Here is a 26,856-nt window from a genome sequence, read left to right on the forward strand (position 1 = left end):
TCCTCACACACAGGGTTAGTACAGGAGAAACCAAAAGGATGGACTGTCTTTCAAATATTGACTCTTTTCAAGTGAAGCAATATTCTTAAGTATTTTGTCAAATAAACATGTACACAGGACATATGTACTAGGACATATGCTCGTCATGTGGTAGGTGGTAGATCCATCTAACTCTTCCCAGAAATTTTTTTATGGAAACCACCAAAGAACCTCTGTAATTTAATCCCTGGCTGCTGCAACTGGCTGCCTGCCTGTTAATTGCTTGGACAATACCCAAATTGTCAGACCAAAAGACCATCCAGTGATTCATTAGGCTGTCACTTCATATAGCCAACGCAACAAATATAAGAAAGAGTGCCTGAAATGAGTCTTTGCTTGTGATGTTTTCTCTGATACTTTCTCAGTATCCAATCCATTACAATTGTTCATCACCTTCTTTAAAAAGCTTGAAATGTTATTGCTGCAAATCTCAAGTTCCTAAGGAGCAGTTATACTACAATGTGATTCTGCAAAAATATCTCTAAGGAAAGCCTGTTTGGTAGTTCTAAGAGTTTCTATATTGTATTACTCTTGTGATTTTGCTGCTTAAGCCTAGTAAGTTTGGGCAGGCTAACAAAAATCTACCAAAATTTTTATTATGGAATTTTGCTTTTGTATTGACTTGCAAAATACCATGACCATCTTTTATATATCCTTACAAAACTGTTCCAATGTGCTACACAGAGATAACACTAACATGGTGACAGTTATTTCAAGTTGCTAGGAGCTTTTAAAATATATTTTCATTATAGGTCATGAATAATCAGCACTAATATGAATTCTAAATCTATGCTTGGTTGCAATGCATAAAACACTCCCATAACTACACTGAGTTATATTACCAGTGAGGTAGAGGGAAGGTGAAAAGATATTTTTTATTACTTAAGCAGTGGCATAATTTTGAAAGTATAGGAGAAAAAAGTGGATTTGGGAGACCTTGAAGCAGCTTTTTGACAAATATCTGCTCAATGAAATGAAATCTAAGATTGATTTAATGGATGCTATGAAGTGAGAAGCAAAACCCATCAAATCTTCAAACTATATCCTAAAAGCAGCAAAAATATATTTGCTCTCAGCATGCATTAGTCTGGAAGACGTTTAAGAAGAGAAGTGCTTTTCCCATTACCGATGTCCAAGGCACTGTACTCAACAAGTGTAGGACAGACAAAAGCTGTCTACCCCAGTGCTTTGATGCAACATGTGTCCAGTTGCTGCTCTTTTCTCATCACTCATCTACTTTTACTCTTGTCACACATTTTATCAGCCAAGAATTTCTGCTTTCCCTTTGTAAATCCTTTGCCTGAAGCAGTAGTTAAGGAGTGCTGTCACTCCAGGATATGTGTCATGACATCTATACCATGTTTTTGGTCACAGACGTTAGAGGATTGTTTGGTCAGAGCCCATCCACTGAGTGCAGTGTGAAGCTGTGACAGACCCTCCCATGTGGAATCCTGGCCTCTGCAGACTGCCTGACAAACAGTTGGTTTTCCTGACAAACAGCTGGATGATCCCCTGTGCCAAGGGTTTCTATTTCACACCACACAGTGAAGGCATAGAGGGATACCCGTTCCCATTTCTCTCCCAGCTTCCGCAGGGGGTTAGAACAGACCTGCCCACATCTGCAGCTGTGGCAGTAGGATGAGGATGGCTCAGTGCTAATTTGCCCACTTTCCCAGTTACTTCAGCGGATCCCAGAGTCAGTGTGGCTTAAACCTCCACCCAATGCATCCTCAGACAGGATCCTGTGGAATGAGATATGCTGTCCATTGGCTATTTCATCTCCCTCTTTAGCTGCCACTGGTTTAGAAGTATTGAGGGAGCTAGTGCTGATCTGCTTGGTATGACAGCTCACTGTAACACTGCTGTTTGCCCCCAGCATTTAAACCGTATTTTCTAGTTCAAGGCACTAACATCATTATACTTTCTTGTGCTAGATTTCCCTCTGTGCACAGTTACACATATAACACCTGCTTTTATCTCTGAGGGCCTGGAGATGGTCCCACAAAATCTCCCTGAGGTTTCAGCTGACACTGCAGAGACTAAGACTACTAGACAGCTTTGATTCTGAGTCTCAGTTTTGTTGCTTCTCTTTCAAAATCTCTCTACTTAGCCAAAGTAAATGTCAGTGCAGACAGTTCTACACTAGGCAAAGATAAAGATATTTGGACCTTCAAAAAAATTTTTTTTACCAGATAATTAATATTTTCTATAAAGCACTGCAATTAGTAGAACCCCTAGCACAAAATCCTACACTGTGTATCCCACTACCTTTATCTGTCCTTCCTCTTTGTTTCTTTGACAAGGATGTCCACAGTCAACAGCTTTCCTGCTAGGGCTGCTGCTCATTCTGCAAGGAAATAAAATTTTGAACTTTCAAAAACATCCTGTGTGTCTTGCAACCTAGTGCAGTAGGAAAAATTCTAGAAATTTAATACACAGGTTAAAAAAAAATAGTGGCAATTATGTTAATACAGACAGATGTGACTTACTGTCTTTTAAACACTCATATTACAAAGTTAAAAGCTTCTTTACAGGCACATGTTACTAAACTAATATCCATATTTAAAGTAATCAGGCTTTCAGTTCAATCTCAGCAATAATATTCCCAAACATGTTTTTTCAAACAAACTCAAGAAAAAGGTGGAGTGAATTTCAAGGCTTGAGTGCTGCTGCCATCTACATGGCAGGAAGACTATAAACCAAAACAAACAAAAATCTGTATGTTACATTTACTGGTCAGAGCTGTAAGTCTGCAGATCAGTGTGATGATAGAAAATACAATTCTGAAACTGAACAGAATCTTTTACTGCCCTGAGTTTCTGTGTGGAAAATTCATTGTGATTTAGGGTAGGATGTATGATTTCCCTACATCCTTATTATCAAAAAGATCATACATTATTTAGATAAATTTAAGAATAAATAAGGAAAATAATCACTATTTTACTATTTTTGAATACTGTTAATATTTTTCTGATGAGTATTATGTTTTCAAATTCGGCCCCCCCTCCCCCCCCCCTAAAATGAAAGAAAATCTGCAGTTGATGTAAAACTGGAGGCTAATGTACTTAATGAAGCAACATATACTTACTATATTACTTTCTCCAGTAAGGCTATTTTTCACAACTGTCTTATTGAGAGTACTGCAGAGGAAGAAAACCAGGTTTTATTGCTATATTTGCATGGCACAATGTAAATTCAGTCAGCATAACTGTATTCTGAAGCTAAATCTTCTTGAATTACATGAAATAAAAAGAAAAATGTAATTGAACTTGTACCACTAAGAAATTTTGTCAAATGCACAGTTTGCTCTAAAAAAACATTGCAGACATTTGCTTGGTTTCATAATCTTTGACATTGTTTAGGAACTCACACTGCTTCACCTTGGCAGCTCTGTTTGTACTCACCCATCACAGCCACATCCATCAGAAGACAGGGAAAGTGTTCTTGCTGTGAAGTGCCTCTGTCCCACAGCACAGCTCTCAGACAAACTTTAGACCTTCCAGCAGGTGTCATTCGAAAAACAAACTTCCCATGGGCCCCAAGAAGACAATTGGGTTATTGTATGAATTTTATGTTGCATCTCAGTTCTGAACTACTTCTCCAAAAGTAAAATTGATGAATTTTCAGTTTGGGGATCTATGAATTCAAACGATACCCCAACTCAAATGCTAACAGTAATGCTAACATCTTTGTCTAGCAGTTCAGACTACATATTCAATGAGGAAGAAAGATGGGGAAGACTGGTCCTTGAACTTCCTTTGCATCCTTTTCTCTTCCAAGAAGTGTGGCCTGCAAAATCCAGCCGAAATCTCCAATAGAAGAAGGGTTCTTTGTCTTCACAGATGCCCCATCATGGATGTGGGTGCAATGTTATTCAGCACTGGGGCAATGACTCTGGGATTTGTGCTGGAGCTCACTGTCCCATCTGCCTTCAGAGAACTTGTTCTTTCAAAAGGAGCAAAATCCTGGGCAGAGGTAATGCTGCTCACTGAACTCTCTCCTTCTTTTCTGAATTTTCAACACTTCAGCTCAATCAGACTTGCAAAATCATTTCCCTTGCTAATCTGCTACTGTTTGGAGCTTGTAGTCCCATTGCATAGTGGTTTTGTTAAAGCATCTCTATATTTCAAACACTGAATCTCATCAAGTCCCATGCCAATGTGTTTTGAAAACATCTTTCACTGGATTAGGGAAGTGCATTACTCCACAAAATACAACCCCAAAATGGAAGCAGTTTATTACAATTATTAATTTCAAAGTATGTAAATGGCACAAGAGATTTCAAAATATAATGTTTGGATTTGAAGACAAATGAACAGTTCAAACTTTAGGGAGGTTTCCATACAGGAATCTAAGTCAGTGACCATTCAGTATGATCAGTCAGACCAAGTATGAATCATTTGGAATACTCAAAATCCCTCAAATAAAAAAGATGCTGAAAAGTTTTGATTTTGTCTTATACTAAAAGCAATAAATGCCTTTTATTTTTTTTAATAATATAATGAATTATATATGTAATGTAAAAAATGCTTACAGAATTTGAAAGCCAAAAAGCTATGTTTAACTAAGACTTTGCACATAGCACTCTGAACTTCAATTTCATGCTAATTTTTGTATGAACTGTCCCACATTTCCACTCTGGATTGCTTGGTCCTCCTCTGGCCTTTGCGCTGAGGCCAGTTCTTGCCTTGGCACAGCCTGGGCACACAAGCAGTAGTGCAAACCTAAGTGAGAAGACAGAAGCCTGAGGCTGGAGTGGGGAGAAATCCCCTTGACTGCAAAACCACACCTTGAGCTGTACAGATCACTGGATCCTGTGACTTCTGTATGAAAAACAATCCAAGCTAAACCAAAGCGCCAAATTCCTCAAGGAGTTTAGGTATTCATGAATTTTCCACCATATATATAAAATTTAAACAACTACTCAAAAATATTAGCATACTATTCCTTTTGACAGGATTCCTTCAGAGTAACACAATAGAAAAATATATTCTTAATTGCCTTGGGACTTTGTTGTAAACTCCATCTCCACAAGCATGAATGCAGTGGTACATCAGACCACACTCATAGAAAATGCTTCTTTAGTTTGACTTTTAAGAAATTATTGCAGGAAGTTCATCTGTGTTTGTGTATTCAGCTCTGAAATTGCCACTTTGTTGCAAAAAGATTTTTCTGAGTGAGTTCACTGTGAGTACATATTATAAAGTTGGTTGTTTGAAAGACATCCAGAAGCCAAGGGGAATATATTTGCTTTACTGGAAAATAAATGTACCTAATAAAAAAGTTCCTGCCTTACCTTACTGATCCTGTAATGATAATTAGCAGAAAGCACGCAAAAGCATGTGCCAAACACCGATCACCACTGCATAAACCATTCCAGAGGGCTGGCTCTATCGGCAGGCTGCTGATGTGCACTGCTTTGCAGAATTAAAGACAAGCAATCAAATATCATGTTGCACAAATGTAATTGCTACTACAGCAGTAGTGGGTGTTATGGGCAATGCCAATTCCTTGAGTTATGAGACCTCCTTGAACACATGCATTTTTGAAATATCTAGATGAAAGAGTTTTCAAAAGATTTGTAATCCTGCCCCAAGTGAGCAGATGCTGATGCAAAGCAGTGATGCTTGTTGTGAACAGACTTTTTAATGTCCATGGAAGAGACTGCTGCAACAACTGGATGTGGTTGTTCTTATGGAAGAGGAGCAAAGGAGGGAGATGGGTCCATCCTTTGTTTGCAATTTGTTCTACTGTCCCCAAGGTTCCTGTAGGGCTACTAAGTTCTGTAGGTATATTTACAATTTTATTTTTACCTCCTTGATGTTTGCAACTCTCATTCAGCCACAAAAGTTAAGAGGAGGATATATGTTAGCTAAAGACATGTTCTGCTCTCAGTTGTGTTGTGCAAGTATAAATGCATCAATGATATTATTCCACACATCCAGCACAAGAAATGCAAAAATGAACCCATAGCACTCAAGTAAAAAATGTATAGCTGCTTTTCCCAATGAGCACAAATTGGTATTCAATGAAGTATATAATTTCAGAAGAGGACCCCAATGGGTTTCTCCAGTCCATACTGGTACTACATTTCTACAGATGATGGTAATGGCAGTTTTTAGAGAAAAGGAAAATTTGCATCCTAGACATGGCCAGATTTGTTATCAATTTCCCATTCTCTCAGAATGGGAAATTGATAACAAATGCACAGAATAATATCAATTGAAATTGATAACCAGTGCACAGAATACTTTTTGTTTTTTAGTTCTAAATATTCCATGTTTAATTCAAACTGTGAATTTCTATTTTCAGTAAAAATAAATTTTCTAATTATTTGAAATGCATTTGGCTTCGCTCAGTGTTAAAATGCTATTGATAAGAAAAATCATCAGGAAAAAGGGAGAAAAATTTAAATTTTATGTATGTAAAACAATACTAAAATTGATATAATTGTTTAATGGCAATCAAAGTTCTAAAGATCACTACATAAACAAGTGAATGATATCCAAAGATGAAGAGTTGATATTTTCTATATTAAAACTACTCAAATTTATGTAAATATATATGTAAATCTATTAGTGATGGGAGTGTGAATTGAAGCCAATAAACCAGCCAAAAGAAGCTGATCTCATGGAAGTTATTTTTTCTGAAAATGAATTGTTAAAGATATCATAATAAATACAAAAAGCCATTTCATATCCACCACACCATATATGTCCTATTTCTTGGCAGTCCTTCTACATCTTCTAATTCTTTCATCTCAGTGGTTTTTTCTAACACACCTTACAGGAGCACACCTTAGATATCCAGGGATGTTGCTTCATGTCATCTGGAAAAGAAATGCATGATTTCTTAATGATTTACAATTTGAGGTTTAATGATTTTACAATATGAGGTAATAGCTGAAACTTTGTTACTAAAATATATGTTATTTTACAGTGTTTTTATAGAGTAACAAAGTCTATAATTTTTGTAATGGAATAAAATTTTAGTGTTAAAAGTTAAAAGTTAGTGTTAAAAGTGCAGAAATCTACTTTCAGAAGACTGTTCACATTATATTTCATATACCACAGGAAGCAATATGGAACCTGAAACAGCTCAATAAAATGTATGGCATTCCTCAAAACTCTTCTCCTGCACAGACTTCTGCTTCTTCCTTTCATTTTAAAGGAAAGTGCTCCAGTGGATCAGCAGAAAGATAATTTCTATTTTGAATTAATAGGGTTTAATGTTTCCTCTGCAAAAATAATTGTCAAATTATATACATTTTCTCTTAGCAGAAATAATCCTACAATAGCTGTAAACAGAAGTAATGTTATATTTTATTTTAATCCTGTGAAGGTATTTTAGAATTTCACAGAAAAGCTTTCAATCACCAATTTTTATATTTATAATTTCTTTTAATTTGAGGCACGGTAACATTTGCAACCTGAATTTTAAATATTATTTGCATTAGAAACACTGCTCAAACAGGTACCACCACACCTCTCATGACTATATGAACACTGAGAAAGCAGCACACATTCTTTTATTCCCATCTAATGAATATCTTGTAAATTTATCGTATTATCTGTGACTTTTCTGTCTATCTGTATCATAGACACAGAGAGGCATTTTCTTGATGACTATTAGGCAGTCTTCTGAGTCTACAGTTTAATTTGCTATTAAAAAAACAAAACCAAAAACAAACAAAAAAATCACAAATCAAACCAAAACATATGAGTCATGATTCTAGTAACACAGAACACTGATAGGATATGACACTACACCTACTGCAGTGAAATGATGATAAATTCAGCCATTCCTATGCTGGAAATTCCAGAACTTCTTTCTGGAATAATTCCTGGGCACTGACATTTTATACACAGTCCCTTAGCCAGGAGTGCCTGTGACCAGTGGGCTGCCCCTGCATTGCATCTTCTTCTTGCTCCAGCATCCTCACCAGCAACAGCCTCCAGCACCCCATTCCCAGGTCAGTCCTCATTTACTGCCTCCTGCTTTTCATGAGCATGCAAACACAGAAAATCATTACTTTCTAGGGTGCTTTGTACCTGGAAATGTACTGAATATTTACTTTTTCATTCTGCCTGTGTTCATAGATAAAATCAGCAACAATGCTGATTTTAAAAACACTCTTCAGTGGATGGAACTTGGAGCTGGTAAGTGAATATTTGATGCAGTAATTATAACTTGCCTGATAACAAGATAGTCACATATTTTAGTGCTATATTTTCAAGGACAGTGTGACTAATAATACATTTTTATTTCTATTTGTTGCAGTTCTGCCTCTCACACACTATTTCAGGGACAGTCAGAGACCTTTCCCATTTCTGTGTCAAGGTCTCTAAATAGGACAAGCAATTAAGCAAGACTGAGAAAACTGCTTGGATTTTCCTTATTATCTGTTATGCACCCAGAATTACATTCTGTCCTGAAAAGTGAAAGATTGAAGAGAGAAAATTTATTATGTGCAATGGTTTTGGAATGAAGGGATGGGAGAGATCATGAGCTGCAGAAGGGACCAGGCAGAGACTGTTTGACACTACAGGCCATAAGCATACACAGGTTTTACCATTTACATGGTTTCTATCCAAAAGATGGAAAACGCTATACTTTCCATTTACAGCTTCCAATTCAATCTTCCATTAGTGAGGCTCATTTTCCCTCTATTACCAAGTGAAGTAATAGTCTATTTCCTACTCTACTTCAATGAGTCTTTTGGGGAAAATAAGAGGGAAGAGGCATCTGTGTCTACATGGTTTCTTGTGACTTCAGCTCAAATCTATTCCTTTTTCCCACAGGAGCTGCACTTGCAGAACTGTCCTTAGTGGGACTGCCCCACTCATGAAAGCTATGACACCTCAAGCTGTGTTTAGTCCTGCTACAGTCCTCGTAGGAAAAATCCTCTAACAAAATTCAGAGCATTTTCAACCCCCTCAGGAACCATTTCAAGCAACTCCCTTTGGACAAGATGATCTGCATCTAGGGTGTAAATTTTCCACCACTGTTTGTACACGAAAGTTCAGGTGAATAGCTCAGACATAGAAGTCTAACTAACACAGCCATGGACACCCACTTTCAGCTTCTTTTTCAGTTCCCTTAAATGTGGAAAATTCTTATAGTAAAATGGAAAACTGCTGGGAATATTTATTTGAAGAAAGAAGCACTTTATGGGATAGTGAATTCTTTAGGGGAGATTGATATGACTAAAAGTCAAGTTCTACAGAAAACTGTTGGAATTCTTATCTGATTATTATGTTCAAGGCCAGAGCAGAGACAAACTTGAAAAGCCAAGGCTTTGCATGTCAAACAGGAGTAGTCCTCAGCATGTGGGGAAAAAATGGCAGTGATAAACCTACTATTAGGCATCTGGGAGAGAAGCCCAGCATCTCCTCTGTGTGGGGCCTAAAATAGACAGGAACCACTATCACAGATAATGGCAGCCTGTAGCCACATGAAGGGAGAAACTAAAATCCATTTCATTTAGACAAGAAACCACAGTCTGACATTTACCTGTGTCCATCACTTGTGAAAAGTGTTTACTGTGAATTATCCAAGAGAAAAGTGCAGGTTGAGGGGTTTCATTACCTATCTGAGAGTAGTTCAGATCACACATTAAACATAAGAAATCACAGGTAAATCTTGGATTGGTGTCTTGGGTAGTCAAATGGATTCCTGCTATTCATTTGAGTATCTGCCTCCCACAATTTCTGGAAGCCAATGCGCAGAGCAGTGAGAACATGTGCAGACAAAGAAAATGGGAAAATAAAACAAACAGAGCAAGCTTCATGTGATTTTTGAAAACAAAGATCACTTTGGAAATAAAGCTCCTTCTAATGTCAGTGAAAGAGACTGCACCGTTCACCACCAAAAACCACAGTGTACAGATAGGTGTGTTAATGGCTGCTCTACAGCCTTCCTGAATCTAGTAGAAGTAGTAATAAAGAACTCTTTCTAGCAATTGTTGGAATTCCTTCCAGGTATATTGTTATATTTTCACCTTTTCCTCATCAGAAGACATAATAAAAAAAATATATTTCTTAACATCACTCTTGCACCTATGACAACATCTTTTAAGTGAAGCACAAGAGACTATAGATTTATTAATAAAAACTTATAAGTTTGTAAGTTTGCCCAGACTTTGCATATGTGTGAGAAAGATTCTTAAGTCACAGATTTCACCAAAGGAAATGCTGACCTCCCAAGCACTCTCAGGTTCCATGATTCAAAGGTAAAGCACCTGAGAAAATCATAGTCAACTGAATGTCATATTATTGTTTCAATGTTTGCTACTAAAAGTAAATGGTAAGCTTTAAGTAAATGTATTGTGTTACCAAATCTTTCCTTTCAAACAAGCACTTCTGTCAGAAGTGTCTTAATTTCTTATCACAGAATTTCATCCGCACAAGGAGCAATAAATAATTCATGTTCCTAGCTCTTTGTTGTGTGTCCCTGAACTGCACAGAGCTGGAAGGCTGACAGCTGTGTCAGGACAAGCACCAAAGATCTGACATGACAAGTGACTAACAAGTTTCTTTCAGTCTATAGTGAAAGAAGACAATGGCATAAAGTGCAAAAACGAAATCCTGAAACAAAATGAAACTGTTTCTTTCTCTTTACCTAAGTGTTTGCTATGAGCTTATTTCCGACCCATAACCTCTGGTCATTTTATAGTACTGCCCAACCCCCTTTACTCCTCACATTCGCCTGGCCATTTACGCCTGTCCACGGATCAATATGAGCAATTCTTGGAGAAATACGATGTCTCCATGACAACCAAGCCACAAATTCTCAGTGGAAAGCAGTGAGACCAGTAGTGAAATCTCCTGAGGTTTTCAGACCTATAAGACAAGATGTCTTAAAATGCAGGAATGGACAGAAACAAAAGCCAGAGTAATTCATTGTTTATTACTAGTTTAATGATGTCAGATGGACCGACTGGAACTCAGTTTTTAAGTTTGGATGCTTTATCAACATGAATTTTTGCCAGTCAATATTCACCTCCTGAAAGGCTTTTATTCTTTCCATTGCTTCATACAGATATGCAGAGTGAGGAATTGGCTATGTAAGTTCCCCTCCAAACAGGCACACTTTGCCAGAGAGAATTAATTTAACGTTAAAATTAGTTATTTTTAAGGTACATTAATTCTCCCCTGAACACTGTAGTGCCGCCTTGCTTTAATCCTTTCTCACTTCAAAACTGATCAAATCTTGGACAATCCATAATTCAGCCCATAACTGTTGTTGAAGTTACTTCAGATGGTTTCTTAAGGAGATACTAAACACCACAGATAGTCAAACCTGTCTCCTTTCTGAGTAGATTACCTATTTCTTTCTAAATCTCATGGTGGTTTCTGCTGGACAACATTGAGTCCAAGTCTATGTGGTTTTAAAATGAATAGAGATTTACAATTCATTGGTTTCAATTATTGTAACATATACTGGTGTTCATTTCTCTGGAAAAGATGAAAAGAGAATGTAGTTCAAATCAGGTATATGACAGTAGTTGAACTCCCAAGGAATCTTGGAAGAGTGGAGCGTGCTGAAATATAATCCCCCAGACATGGGTCCTATCCGGGTTCTGAGATGACTTAGGGGACCTGACATGGATTTCAGACTGCACCCTTTGACTGAAAATTAAATCTCAGCAGTGTTCCTTGGGGAAGGATCAGGGGACTGTTGGCAGCTGCCCCCTGTCAGCACAGGCTGCAAGACTTGGAAATCTCTTAACTAAGCTGACAGGCCACAGAGACGATGAATCAAAAATATGATACACGGATCAGCACACAAAGATGCAGGAGGGTACAGAGAAACCAGATAAAACAGGAAGGAAAATACCAAGTGAAGAAAGATGTTTAACTCTTTCACTAATGAGGACTGTGTGCAGGTTATGTGTGTGGTGTATATGGGTCAAGCTCACAGTTTGCTTAAAAGATCTTGGTATTTAGTCGCACAGAATGTTTTTAATCAGCTGTGACTCGATACAATTTATATTTAATTGTTTCCTTTTGGGATTCATTTAATAAATTTCATAGATGTTCCATAACGAGAAAGATAATGAAACTACATGAAGATAAATCTTTCGGTTACCAAAAAGGATGCACTTTATGGATGTTCCTGTATTTAGCTGAATCAATGTTAAGAGTCATTAAAATGAAATAATGATTGTGAGCTGATTTAAAGGAAAGAATCAAGCTATTTAATGCCACCAATTTGCTTTCCTCCAGAGATACGGTGTTTGAGTGTCCACTGCTGCATTCAGCTGCAGTATATACAGTACTTCTAATTTTTCATAATCTCACGCTACCTTCAAAGGGTCAGACATTGTACATATATTAAGTAAGCAGTATAGTCCAAAAGTAATTATAATGAACTAGTAGTGTCAGCTTTCTTTTTGGTCATAAAGCCTTTATCCTTTTTCAGACCTGAACTCCTGATGAAAGAGGAAAGGATAACAGCTCCACACTGTGACCCCTGGAGGTGACCATTAATTTGACATTGCAGCTGCTAAAAAGGAAACAGCATTACAATCTGCTTTTTTTACAGACCCAAAAGCTGTGTCAGATTTATCACTTGATACTTGGTAGTTGTCTTTAAATGCCTCTCACCTGGACTCTCAGACTCTTCCAAGACACATCTGTCAGACGTATCCTCCACATCTTGGAAGTTTGCTGACTTGGAGCTCTTGTCATGCTTCAGCACACTGACTGGAGCAATAAGAATAAAACACAGGGAGGGAGAAATGTAATGTATGCCAAAATCAACACTTCCTGGCTTTCTGCAGAGCCTTCAATGCTGAAGACATAATTTGTAAACACAAATAACAGATTGAAAAAAAAACCCAGAAACACAAACTACTTATATGCAACCACAGGACAGTTGAAAAATCTAGAGACAGGAATGTATGCAGGGTGCAGTTTGAGGCATCAGCTTAAATGAGGTCCCTCTGAAGTAGTAAACCAGCTTTTTCTTACAGAATCCTAAAATAATAAAATAATTTAGAAGTCATAAAAAATGCTTGTCTGTTTCACCAAAGAAGCCAGTAAACAACATAAAAGATCAATCAGATGGTTTTGTAATTACTGGAGTCATTCAGCAGGGAGAGAAATGGTGTATGTTTTAAGATGAAAATATGTTGTATACAACAAGCTGAAATGTGTAAGAAAGCTACTCATAATTCCAATATACACTGAAACCCAGACTGAATAGCAGTTTAAGGATTACCAAATTTGGTTACATGTTTTACTTAACTGCTAAAAACATTTCCATTTCTGAGCATACAAATATTTTCAGGGAAACAATTACCAGTCTATATATGACTTTTTAATTCACTTGGCTTTTGAACAAATCCCAAGAAACTTTTCTTGAGGAGAAGAGAGATGCTTCCCTTGTCAAAGTCCATTTCCCTCTCTTCTGCTTCATATCTCTACAAGGAGCCACAAATACAGCTTGAAGATGAAGTACAATTATAAGTGGTACATTATAGAATAATAGCACAGTAAAAACTAGTTCTTGATTTTTCTATCCTGTTAAAACTCTTAGCTGATCCTATTTCCTAAGATAATAGCAGTGGTTAGAAAACACTTCTTTTCTTTGTAATGTCTAGAAAACTAAGCAAAGTTCCAAATTTCTGGGGGCGGGGATACCAATGGCTATGCACAAACTCCATGTTCTTCAGTTTTCTTTTCAAAAGAGAAATTCCTTCTCTTATAAATTTTGATAATTTACTTTTTTTTTAGACCAAATGAATATTTGCTAAAGGATTATGTAATTCTAACACCTATTTAAATTTTCCAGGATTATGAGTGAATCAAGAAGGCCTCAGGGCAGTATGCAGACATGAGGAACTCAAAAGACACATATTCCACTTCAGTGCTCTGTGCTTTCCATGGGTTTGCAGCTATTGATCCCAGGTCACCAAAAGGTTCCATTATTCTTGACTCTCGCAGCTACACAGAGTCTGTTTGAAGCAATCAGGGCTTCAATACTATTGTGGAATTAGAACCTTGAAAATGTAATATTAAAACCTAATATATAATAAAATCTATGATAGTGACACCATGCATTTCACCTGAAAAAACAAAAAACCAGTAAATTTTGCTTAAAGGGTTTGCCTTGAATAGCAACAAATCAGTATTTAAAACCCTGCCCAGGTAAAGCAGGAAGTGTTGACATGATAATCTGCATGGGGTGAGTTGACACTGAAGAACAATTACAGTAACAAATAACAAATGTTCTTTTTCACACATAAAAAACCTATTATATGTAAAGGAAGAAATATCTTCAAAGATATCTGTGCTTTTCTCTTTTTACAAAATGTAAATAATTTTCAAATACACTAAGTGAATATTTCCCCTTCAAAAGAAAATTAGAATATACAAGTATTCATGTCATATTTAAAAATAAATATAATTTTATGCCAAATTTTTAGAACACTTTTTTTTAAAATAGTTCTTCATACAGTGGAGTCAGCTGCACTGTGCTGACACATTGAGTCATTACAGCAGCATGAATTTAAAAGTCAGAACTACTCTGAAGTAGAACAATAGGAAAATTTCCTGTGATGAGAGAGAGAAAACAAAAAGTACAGCTATGCCTTTGGAGAGAAAGCAAAAAAATCACAAGACCTGTCTGTTTTGGTCTAATAGTAGTCACCAAAAATTCAGAATCAGCATTTCAAAATGAATTGTGTATTTTTCCCCAGTCAAGAAGTCTCACAGTGATCCAAAGAGGGAAGATAGTTCCGCAGTCCCAGGCAGGAGCTGGCAGAGACTTCCCTTACTGGAAGGCTGTGCTCCAACTGCCTTGTATGGGACTAAAACAAACCTGCTCAAGTGCTCTGCTCCTTCCCAGGCCATGTCAGCACAAGCCAGATAATTTCAATTGACCAGATGGATTTTACAACACAGTACTGAACAGTATTCTCAGTGAAGATACCAGATTTAGCTGAGAGATAACTCAGAGCATAACAAATAAATCCCAACTAGAAGCAGATCCATACACAGATGAGGTACCTCACAAGGAAGGTGTGAAATGAACAAGAAAGAAACCAAGACAGGACAGCAAGATGCTTGGACAAAACAGGAGGATTTCCAGTTGGTGTATCTGAGTTGGTACTGCAGAGATTTGGGGAAATCTGGGAGAGTATGGAGTCATTAAAAGCCAAGAAATACAAAAATAAGAAAAGGAATGACAGGCAGAGCTCAGAGAGCTGAAAAATGCCAAAAAGCATGAAACACTTGCAGAAATAGCTGGTCATTAGAAACAGTTTAAAGGGAGTGGAAAGCAGGGGTGGAAAGGGTTTTCATGGGGACAGAAAGACAGAATTCTGGACAACTTGTGCAAAAACGGCTGCCAAAGAAGGCAGTCCAGCAAGTGTGAGTGAAAGGAGGGAAGTGCTTGTTTCAGAAAACCAGGAGACAGGCTGGGATTGGGTCCCTGGTGCAAGGAAGGGAAGTGTCCCTCAGCCCTGTCACCTGCTCAGAAGTGCACACACCTTCCTAGGCAAAACCAGGCAAATAAACTTCACAAGACCCTGGCTTATGAAGTTACATAATAAGTGCATGCAGTGAGCAAGAAAGGAACCAAGGCAGAGACCTTCAGATCTTTTCTGAAACACCACATTATATGCTCAACTGGAAAAAAATAAAAAAAAGGTTTCTTAAAAATATCATAGAAGAACAAAGGGAATTGAAAGTTAAAAATAAGGAAAGTACAGTCTGGCCCAAATAAAGAGTGAAAGTAAAAATGGCATTATATAATCAAGGAAAAATATATAAAAAAAATCTCAGCACTAACACCTACTTTACTGCAAGTTCTCTTAGGGGAATAGGATTTTATGTACAAATATCAATAGGAGAAAGAGAGTTCTGAATTGCTTATACTGAGGATGCTGATGGAATTTAAGTTATTTAAACATAAACAGTGTCATCTTTATTCAGAAGACACTCTGTCCTACTTTGGGTTTAAATGGACCTTAAAATTACTTTTGCTTCCCTCTGAAAGGTAATCTCTGTCGTCAAAGCGACATAAATAGAGTATAAATGAGCCCCAAATCTACGAGTCCTAAGCAAGTTAAAACTATTTCTGATATTATAACTCCAATAACATTTTCTTTCTATTCAGTGCAGTGTCATTTCCATTGTTACATGGACAGTAGAGATTACCTTTGTTAGCATGGAAATAAGGTAAAAGCACATATTTCATAGAAGCAAATGACCTTGAACTTAGCATATAAAGATGACATAAATCTTCATTGCACAGGATCAATCTTGAGAATTGTAGAATTTTTTTCTGATGCTTCTTATTGAGCTCTTAGGATTTGTTTACTAAACTTGATACCCATTTTCTTACATTATTGAAACAGAAAAAGTCATTAATATAGATATGGGATTTAGAATAGTAAAGCAATGTCATAAAATAGTAGCATTTAATGAAACATTTATGTATCTAGTTTCAAAACATTTAAAACAATTCCACACAATAAAAGCAAATAATTTCCAAAAATATACTGGTGATCAGTCTCTAAAGAACAGTCTTTGATCAAACTGTTGAAGCTGTTCTTTGTGAACACAGCTTAATCACGAAATACACAACAATTCACCATAATCATTTATTTCTACACGTTTGGTTGAAACTCCGTAAATATCCTACACTGAAGTTTAAAAAACATGCTCTGCATACCAATTTTTAGACAGCAGACACACCAGAGAAAGAAGTTTGCATAACTCAGACAACTAAAACATTTAGCATTTTCTGATAAGACGCCTGTGTTATTGATAAGGTGGATTAGTGACTTAAAGACAGTCTGTCTGCAGGGAAAACAAGAACTTATTTGTCATTCAAAATGACTGGATAGGGGAACAAAAATTATTTTTCATTCGAAGATGTTAGAGGGGATACAGGTGATAAATATATTTAAGGTTCAATATGGAATACAAAGCAACCTGAATCTAAATAAAACTGCATGGGGAAAAAAAAAAAGTTGTAAAGGGAAACAAAATGGTGGCATTTTTTAATTTTTGTAAATGGATAAAACAATTGTGCTGCAATGTCACTTCTCAGCTGTTTGGCTTCTAAAGGCAGTTACTGTATTATACCTAAGAAGTTTGATGGAGCAATAAATGCTTTGAGTACTATTTTAAAAGCACATTTCATAGATATCATAAAAATATAATGAAAAGTTTAAGAACATCCATATTTGCTGAAACTAAAAATTATCAGTTTAAGAGTCCAACAACCATAAAATAATACTTTATCAGAAATTTCTCCTAAAGTCTAATCTGAAACTCAAGGAATTACAAAGAATTTTCTTTCCGTCCTGTAATAACTCACAGTAGATATCTGTTTCACAAATTTCTTCAGTTTTTCCTTAAATGTGTAAAGGATGTTTTGCATCCTTTACATCCTACACCCTAACTCACTTTGACATGGCAAACTCCATAGTCTTCTCACACAGGGAGGCACCTCATTTTGTCTGTCTGCCTATTCCCTCTTGGCTTAATATGCAACTTCTTGTTTGAGAAAAGGTTTGCCAGGTAACACTCCCTGGTACGGTGCTTGCCTTTGTTGCCACAGCAGGAATGCTGTTGACTCATGCTCAGCTTGTGATCCAGATTCTTTCCTGAGAAATTGTTATCTTGCTTTTTCTTCCCCATCCTGTCTCTTTGCAGAAGATTAATCCTACCTCAATCTAGATTCCTGTCCTCATCCTTAGTGAATCGAACCATATTTTCTTTCTAGACCATTTCTCAGGCTCTACAAACCAAAAATTCATTTCACTGACAGAAGACATCAGATGCCGGTCATTTAATAAATTTTAGTGTAACTTGAAAAAATCTGCACAGAGGTATGTAGTTGTCATTTAATTGAGAATTGCTGGTTGTTATCTTCTGATAATTAAATATCACATTGGCTCAGTTTCCATTACATTTTAATTAAAAAAAATATATTAACCTAAAGAAACACATTATTATTCTGAAGTGAATGCTGCAGTACATGGAAATTGAAATAAGCCAGTATGGAACCAGCCAAACTGGAAGGTCCTGTAACTTGAATCCATTACAATGAACACAGAAGTAGGACCTGATGGCAGAGCTCAGTTTGCAGAACAACCAGCCCACATGCCTGGGAAGCCTGAGCTGGCTCTTGCACTTCAAAAACACCTGCAAACAGCTCGTGCCACTCGCCAAATAAATTGCAACTAGAGAACATTTTTCCTTCTGTATGTGAGAAAGGTTTTAATACATAAAAAAACCCCTCAAAAGTCCATTTTCTTCTCTCCCTATGTCTATGAGGGCAGCATTCCTCCAAACAGAAAAATTGAAAATTTCAGTGATTCTTTCCCAATATACCTTGAAGTTTTATTCATCCTGAGGGACTTCTCTACTACTCTCAACTAAAATATAATGACATGTAACAAATTATGCTCTCAAAGGACATCCCATTTTTGTTTCATTAGTGCAATGAAACATTCACTCAATTTTAAAGCAGTTGTCTTGATCTTAGTTGTGATTTATAGCAGATTCTGACCATGTATTCTGTGTAGTATATATTATAAAACACCTAACTAGTTAAATTTGTCTCTGTGGGTTCTGCTGCAAGAAATAAAATACTTTCCCATAAAATTCCACACAGTATCTACTGCACAGCTCTGAAGAACAAGCTTCTGTAAAACTTGGGAGGATTTTAGAAAGGAAAATGCAACACCAAACTGCCTTTTATTAATTCTTCTATTGTTATATACTGTTTCTTCTTCTCAATGTTCTCTCTGGATAGAAAGTCTAAATTTCTATTTTCCAATTTCCCTAAGTGTGTCATTTAATCAAACATGATGTAAGAAAGACTGAATTATTTGATTAACATTGTTTATCCCTCTCTCATTTTTTTTTTTACCAACCAGTAATTGGGAGACAATAGGAAAGAAAAAGTGGTTACAGAAGTAGTAAAGAAAGCCAAAAACTGCTAGTTACTAGATAATCAGTCTCTTTTTTAATTAAAGTATATAGCATTTCCTCACCTATGCAAATTTCTAAAAACATCACAGAATATGCTGAGATAAAAGGGATCCACAAGGGTCATCAAGTCCAACTCCTGGCCCTGCACTGCACCATGCTCAAGAATCCCACCCTGTGTCTGACAGCATTATTCAAACTCTTCTTGAGCTGTTTGGTGCTGTGCCCACATCCCTGGGGAGTCTGTTCCAGTGCCTGGCCACCAATCACCAAGGATGAAGAACCTTTTTCCACAGAAATACAGCAAAATTCCCCCTGGTTTCTGTACTTTAGACCAGTGGTGCTGCAGAGTACACAGTGCAGATGTGAATCCTAGCACTATAAAACCAACAAAGAAATACTTCCTATCTTTAAAATTGCATAATTGACAGCATTGACATTATTATTTTCATGATAGCAGATTGATTTGGTATTCAAATATAAAATCATTAATCAGGAAGCTTGCAGAGGATTCTGGTTTAGCTCCTTTCTACAGAGAAATTCTTGCTATATATTGCATCAATTTGCTTTTAAAACCAAAACTAAATGAATGTGTGCAGCACGGTTACGACACTAACACGTCCCTGTGCATAATATGAGTGTTACAGCTTTTATAGTTTTCCCATCTCTCGATCAAAGCTGTCGAAATAGCTTAATCCATGAAAAAAAAAATACACAGAGCCTCTTTATTAACCTCTTCTGGCCAGATTATTGTTATTCTTTTGCATTATGGCCTTGGAGATGTATTACTGATAGGGAGGTAAAGCCAACTGCAGCACAGCATGACTCTGCTGAATGGCTGCTGTAGGAAAGTGGAAGTACTTATTTCCAAGACATTTCTGTGATGCTCCCCACTGTTAAAATGTTATCTGACTTTAAAAGATTTTCAGTTCAATTGTAAGCAATAAGTAAACTCAAGCAGTACAGAACTGTATACTGAAGAGTTTCACTAGCTGGTGAAACAAGCATTATTCCAAGAAACTAATGTTGTATAGGACTGCTTCCTGGTGGCTGAGACCTCTGATTGGCAAAAGACAGTGGACTTTTCAGTCAGCAAGCTAGTTACCCATGGATGTGGCTCAAGGCTGACACACAGATTGACTGGTTCACACTAATTTACTTCACACAGATTCCATTTATCTCCTAGAAGATCCCCTGGCAGCAGCTTATAATGGCATATCCTAGGATGCCTGCCTGCATGAGTTTTTAAAGCGGCAGAGCTTGATGAATCTAAGTCCAGAAAACAGTTCACAGATTGAGGACTAGGTGCAATCAAAAAACATCAAGTAGCACAGCTGGGACTTGCTAGCTTGCTTGACTGGTTTGAGCAGCTGAGCATTAACTACGCTTGCTTTCCTGCTGGCAGCCCTGTGTCACTAGGACAAATCGGAGCACTACCCGACAGAGGAGGAGAAAAGAGAAGGAAAAAAAGAGGAGGGGAGAGGAGAGGAGAGGAGAGGAGCACAGATTATTGCATTGCATGGCTACTATTTACAGGTGCAGGAATAACTCATTAGAAGATTTAATCTCTTTCCAACCCTAGGATTATTAAAGTAAATAATGCACTGTTACAAAATAATGCATGTTTTGAGGCTGTAAATTTGGAAAATTTTCTTTTGGTCATGGGGACAGTTCCTAGGAAAAAGACCTGAATGAAACTAAAGTTGTTCTCATTTCTTTCTTATTGAAAACAAAATATATTCAATGTACAATTCCTGTACATTGAAAAATAGTTACCAATATAGTTGATTATTCATTACAGCAATGTGAGCTACATGTCAATGCATTGCTTTGCCCCCATGGAGAACAACAGACTTCAATAAATGCAAGCAGTATGTAAGCAGTATTTTTAAAAGGACTAAAAATAAAAGGACTGAAAATACAGTCTTACACTCTAACTCTCCAACCTCAGATAGATAGAGCCTATTCTAAAAAACTTTTTAGAAAGGAAGCAAAAATTAATATTATCAGAGAATAACATTTGACAGCAAATGTATTGTGAGAGGTCCAAAGCACATTTAGTACTTAGAAGGTTAAAGACTCAGCTGTAGTGCTAGTTGATGAAAAAGTAGGATTAAGGCTTTAGTATGAGTCTTGACATGATCATGTTGTCTGCCTGCTGTCTAAAGCTTTGAAAAACAGCTGGGATCATCTTCTTATAAGCTCCAACTCAAAGATGTTTAAGCAGTTCCAAATCCAATTAAACAGAGGTAAATATAAGGAAGGGCCCTACTGAGCCAAATAATCTTATTTTTTTTTAATGAAAACCAACATAATTGCAGGTTACACAACTCCTTAATCTCACTTTAAACCTAACAGACTGCTGCCTTACAGTGCACATGGCAAGTCCAGTTAACCCAAGCATTCTGTATTGGTGTGCTTAATTTTTGATCATTATCCTTTATTATGTTACTTGTAATCCTAAAAGCCTATGATTGTGTCCAGATATTTGGCAAGGATTGTACCTGGATATACAGGGATTCCTCTTCTAAGAGTAATGGATTAATTGGATAGCACTGTATGACTAGTAGATGGTTTGCAGTGAAACTGCTGTGCAGTTTTTTAATTTGTGAACTCCACTTCCTTCTCCTTCTGTGCCCACCCTTTAAACAAATTGCCTTTTTGAACATTAGCAGTGTTGCTGGAGTAGCCTATCTATTCTCACCCCTAAGGTGACAGTGGATTAGCAATAACACTGCCCTTTTGGAGTGGGCTGCTTACTAAAATCCTCTTCATAAAAATTAATGGAAGATATGGAAATTGTATTTTTCACAGGGAATTGCATATTCAATTTAAAAGTAGCTATCTTATGAACATGATCCAATCAGACTATGATTACTTAAAGGCTTAGAGCATTAGATCCTTTATTTTCCATAGAGTCAAAAGATTTTTGAGGTGATCATACTGTGCCAAGGTATGTATTTCTTACATTAATACATTTAATACCCTAAAAGCAAAAAACACACATAGGTAATCCTTCTACTTTGTCCTATAAATATGTACAAGGACATTCTCCAAGGATGAAAAGGCAAAATCTCATCAGGGACTACTTCAAATACAAGCTCCTCATGCCGGTAAGAGCAAGAAGGAAATTTAAATGATCAGGAGCGGACTGTTTGCAGTAGTTGTGTTACATTATGCATGATTCTTGGCTGCACAGGATTTAATTAATGATTTCCAGTTACATGGCTAAGATTTGTAGTGAATTAGTGTTTAGGGCAGCAAACTAACATCTCACACCATAATTTTGTGATTTTTCCCAAACACCAGTTACTAGGGGTTGCTGTCCCCTTTGTTATTTTGTAGCTGGAAATCAGTTTTGTATATATGGGCAATAATTCTGGGCTCTGTTACAGAAGCATGAGTTTAGATTAATTTCAATGCAGTTATTCTCCTGATGCAACTTAGAACACAATTTGGACTTTGCTATTCTCTGAATTAATGAGGAAATCTGTTGCTATGTGTAAATATCAGAAAGGTGCTTGTTGAACTGTTAGGAGATACATAATTATATTGGTAATGAATGTGGATCATCTGCTGCGTTATCACAAAGCAGACACAGGTTTGGGAAACAGGCTGTCCACTTTAAGCACCACTGGATGTATCTCCGGAAAATGAATATGGCACTCCCTCAAATGAATAGATAAGCAAGAATCTGTGAAGCACTTAATGGTAAAAGATGACTGCTGCCAAATACTGCTCCTTCATCTACACTCAACCCTATTCTTCAGGCCATCAGCAAGACCTACCTGTAAGTGAACAAAAGAGCCTGGAGCCTCCCCTTTGAGACAGGTAATGAAGAGGCAAGACAGACACCACAGGCACTTCCAAGAAGTTGGACATCTAAGGAGCTGACTGACAACTGCCTCTGTGCTCCAGAGGTTGTGTGAGACCACATGTGCAAAGAACTGAAAAGAATGGGTCCAAAAAGAGCAGCTGATCTGCCTTGCCAGGTAAGACATAGTACAAGACCACATATTTACTGGAGTTAGGGACCATGGTGGGATAAAGAGCAAAGGAGTAACATGAGTGTAAGCTTTTCCATGAGCTTTTTTATGCATTCAAGTGTTATGTATATGTGAGGCAAGAATTTTAAGATGTCAAACTCACTGCACCTTGCTTAAATAAGGCTGGTCAAATGTAACAGGAAGATGCTGCTCAGTGCTGCCAAACTGAAAAGTCTGTAATCAGTTTTGGTATTGCTCACTTTCAGCATAGGATTCAAGAGGTAGGAGGCTAAAAAAAAACCAAAAAAAAAAACCAACAAAAACCCCCAAACTTTTCTTTAGGTTTTTTTTTTTCACTTTTTTTTTACATATTAGCTTTTTTGGCTGTTGAGCCCTTATTGCTCAGGAAGAATAATTTCCGTATAGCAATAAATGCCTACCATCACTTCGCCATATGAATTGGGACTTTTAGAAAAGAAACACACAAAATACCATAAGATTTACCATAAAGTTATGAGGGTTGGTGAAACATTACATTCACTGGCTGCATTTATATTACCATAGTAGCCAAACCATTAATTAGAATTTGTTTTTTCATTAATGTCTGATCATTACTTTCTTGTTAGTTCTGAAAATAAACATTTCTATTGCTTTTTTTATTACACCTTGTCAAAAATATCTGGAATACCTTTAGGTGTTCTGCAACTTAAGTCTACTAGGGTGTTGTTTATTTGTGCACATCTATATTCCAATTCACACATAGAAAAGGTAGGTTTACACTGACTATTGGGAAATTATCCAGTTCTCCACGAGAAATTCCATATGGAAGTGTCCTACCAGTCTGCTGCAGATACTTCAATTGTACTGCTGGAATTCTTCTCTTTTACTGGTTGATTTGTTTCTGTTTCTATTTCCTTTCAGCTACCAACTTGTCTGCACTTGCAGAGGTGAATCAAGGGACAGTCATATATATCCTTGTTCATATGGAAGAATAAAAACAAATTAAGTGTTTCAGGATACAAAACTGCCAGTTCAGGAGACCACTGAAGGTTGCACTCCAGCTTGTAAGATGAGTGAAGTGGAAATGCCAAAAGGGCTCCTGCACAAAAAAGGTACAAATGTGCAGCAGGACCTTGACTGCGGTTTCAAAAGCACTGTGCAATGGCTGTAGCATAATTAACAGAAAGCACAGCAGTCTTGTAAAATAAATCACAGAATGCTCACTCCCTTCTTCACCTCTGTGTTGACTAGGTGCACTTTTATAAAAAGCAATAGAGCTGCTCTTGATTTAGCACAATCTGAGTTTGGCCAAGGTGACCGAGATGAAGCAAGCAGAGTAGAAATTCTAATAGATATGTGAAAAGGATTAGAACAGATACTGTAAAAGTAAGACGACTTTCCATAAGTACATTCAGAAGAACAGAAGGCAAGTTCACTTATAACTGGCACTCAGGAATCTGCTTAACCTTTTCCAAAATAACCCAAGTAAATTCTGAGCTTCAAAACAGAGCTTCAGACTTATTCCATTGATTTGCGACTGCGCAGCTGTAGCACCACAGTTTAACTGCTTCCAATTGTTAATTAAATGCACAGAGCCCACTGAAACTCACAGGCACCCCATCTTTGCACACCTTTTATCACAAATGACAAATGCAGGTGAGCCTCTAACCATAAACTGCTCCCACAACCCAAAGCTTTTTCCAGAGGAGAATAACCTACCTCTGGCAAGAGAGCTCCACATTTTTACATTGCTACAGAATTGCAAGAACTCTCGTGGCAGTCTGTGAAAAAATACCTACAGTGCATGTGGCCTATTGGACTTCAAGAGGGTGGAAACAGATCTACAGCTGTTTTAAGTACCTAGGAGTATTAACTTAGAGATGCAATTTTTCCTAGAAAATATGAAAGGCTAAAAACAAATTTAAATAGTTCTTACAATGGGAGATATTAAATTCACTATTAAAAAATTTGGATCAGCAGTATTTACCATACTGTATTGCTATGAAAAACATTACCTCTATCTACCTGACACTTTTACAGTTGCATACACAGCTGCCACTTCAGGTTCTATTCCCAGGGAATTACTTATTCAGAGCTAAAGGAAAGTGAAAATGTGGTTTAGAAGAACAAATTACTTGATTTTTTTTCAGCTCATGAAGTCAGCTACAGAGTGCAAATGAATAGGTAGGGCTCACCTTCCTTCTTGTCTTATTTTTTATTCTAACATTGTCACCTCCTGAAAAGCAGATTTTTTATTGGCTTCTTTGAGACTGCACCCTCTTTTGGATACGTATTTATTTTCTTTACTTTTGATTTTTAGGGAGCTTCACTTACCACTCAATGTAAAGACAGTACAGGGGTTCTCTTTTCTCTTTGTTTGTTTGGTACTTGTAAAGACAGATCAATCTCTGCCCAGTTAAATGGTCATTAAAAGAGGAAGATGAAATTTGTTTTTTCATTAATCTGGTAAGTACGGTTTTCCATGTATTTTTCTGCTCATTATATGTCTGCAAGTTATTACTGTTGAATTGCTTTTCACTTTTAACTAGCAGTATTACTTTCTTTCATCCAGCAATTGGATGGCATTCTCCACATTTCTTGAACCTAAATTTTAGTACCTTTGATTTTTATGACACTATGAAATCTAAATTTGGTTCCTTCTGCACACAAATCTGCAAATTATCTTTCATGGACATGTAGCATTCATAATATGCAATTCATAATCATGCAATTGTTTTGCATGATAATAAAGGCCAGAGTAGGACCCAGGGTTAACTTGCATATGGCAGCACATGGCCATGTTTCTAGAAGATTCAGAGGGAGCACTGAGAACTCTCCACACAGCTCATCTGTACTAAAAAAAGATTACTTGTTTGTGAGCACACTGTGTAGGCAAAAGCAAACAAATATGATGTATAAAATTACAGAATACCTGCAAGATACAGACATTACTTATGAACAAGGGAAACTCTGCACTTCAAACAGTCACAGGGTTAAATCCTGCATTTCATTAATACCAAATGGCTTTAACTTTCAGTTTAAAGCAACCCAACCACAAAAACCCTAAATGTGCCATCAAGACCGTAACAAGTACAAGACTGTTCTTAAAGCTAAGGAATTTGTTAAAAGGAGTACTGCACACGGTTACAACTCTCCCCACAACAAGCAGACTTTCAGCTTATGACATTTAGAAGAAAACACTTCATTCCAACCAAAAATTGTGCGCACCTTGACATCTTACTAGTATACATTTTTCTCTCCTACTAGAAATACCAAAAGAGGAGGGCTGATAACCTTACTGAATACTAATGGGTGACAGAGCTGCATTTACAAACGTGATTGACTACAGGTATTTGAAACACTAGAAATACAGTATTTGCAACATTTGAGTATCTACATGAATACAGACGTTCAGGGTTTTTTAGTGTAATTTTATCACTACTTTTTCATAGCAATTTTCATCATTCATGTACATATGATTGGTCATATTTAAGATAGGTGCAAATACTATTATTTAAAGAATTTATTTTACAGCAGCATTTAAGAAACCATAAATTTATGACAGCATTACTAGAGGAAATCCATTTCTATGAAAGCTGTATATTTGCAGTACATTGTTGAAGTATATATTGCATTAATACTTCACTGTGCTTCTAAGCGTTAATATAGGTTATTTGTTTATTACTACGTCAAGGTTATTCATCATATGCAGTGTCAGAAAGCACAAGCTGACATCTCATATTGTCTGCTTCAAGGGCAAGACCAATGTGACCTTTGGCTCCTTCTTTTAAAAAGGATGAAATCATTCCAGAGGGATAATGCTGAACGGCACAGCTCCCTTTAAGAATCAATCTGCCATTTATGGTTTCCAATTTTCC

General features: G+C 36.8%; 1 protein-coding gene across 1 annotated transcript in view; it reads right to left on the reverse strand.

Annotated features, from left to right (window-relative positions):
• Positions 1 to 6,812: 6,812 nt before the first annotated feature.
• Positions 6,813 to 26,856, reverse strand: part of WDR72 (WD repeat domain 72) — a 91,187-nt gene continuing 71,143 nt past the window's right edge. Inside the window, exons 18-19 of the mRNA XM_041469159.1 lie at positions 12,648 to 12,746; positions 6,813 to 6,868 (exon numbers count right to left, since the gene is read on the reverse strand). Coding sequence (XP_041325093.1) covers positions 6,813 to 6,868; positions 12,648 to 12,746 — 155 coding nt within the window. The remainder of the gene's footprint in view (positions 6,869 to 12,647; positions 12,747 to 26,856) is intronic.

This window comes from Pyrgilauda ruficollis, unplaced genomic scaffold (assembly GCF_017590135.1).
Source record: "Pyrgilauda ruficollis isolate IOZ18807 unplaced genomic scaffold, ASM1759013v1 scaffold23, whole genome shotgun sequence".
NCBI classification, from domain to species: Eukaryota; Metazoa; Chordata; class Aves; order Passeriformes; family Passeridae; genus Pyrgilauda; species Pyrgilauda ruficollis.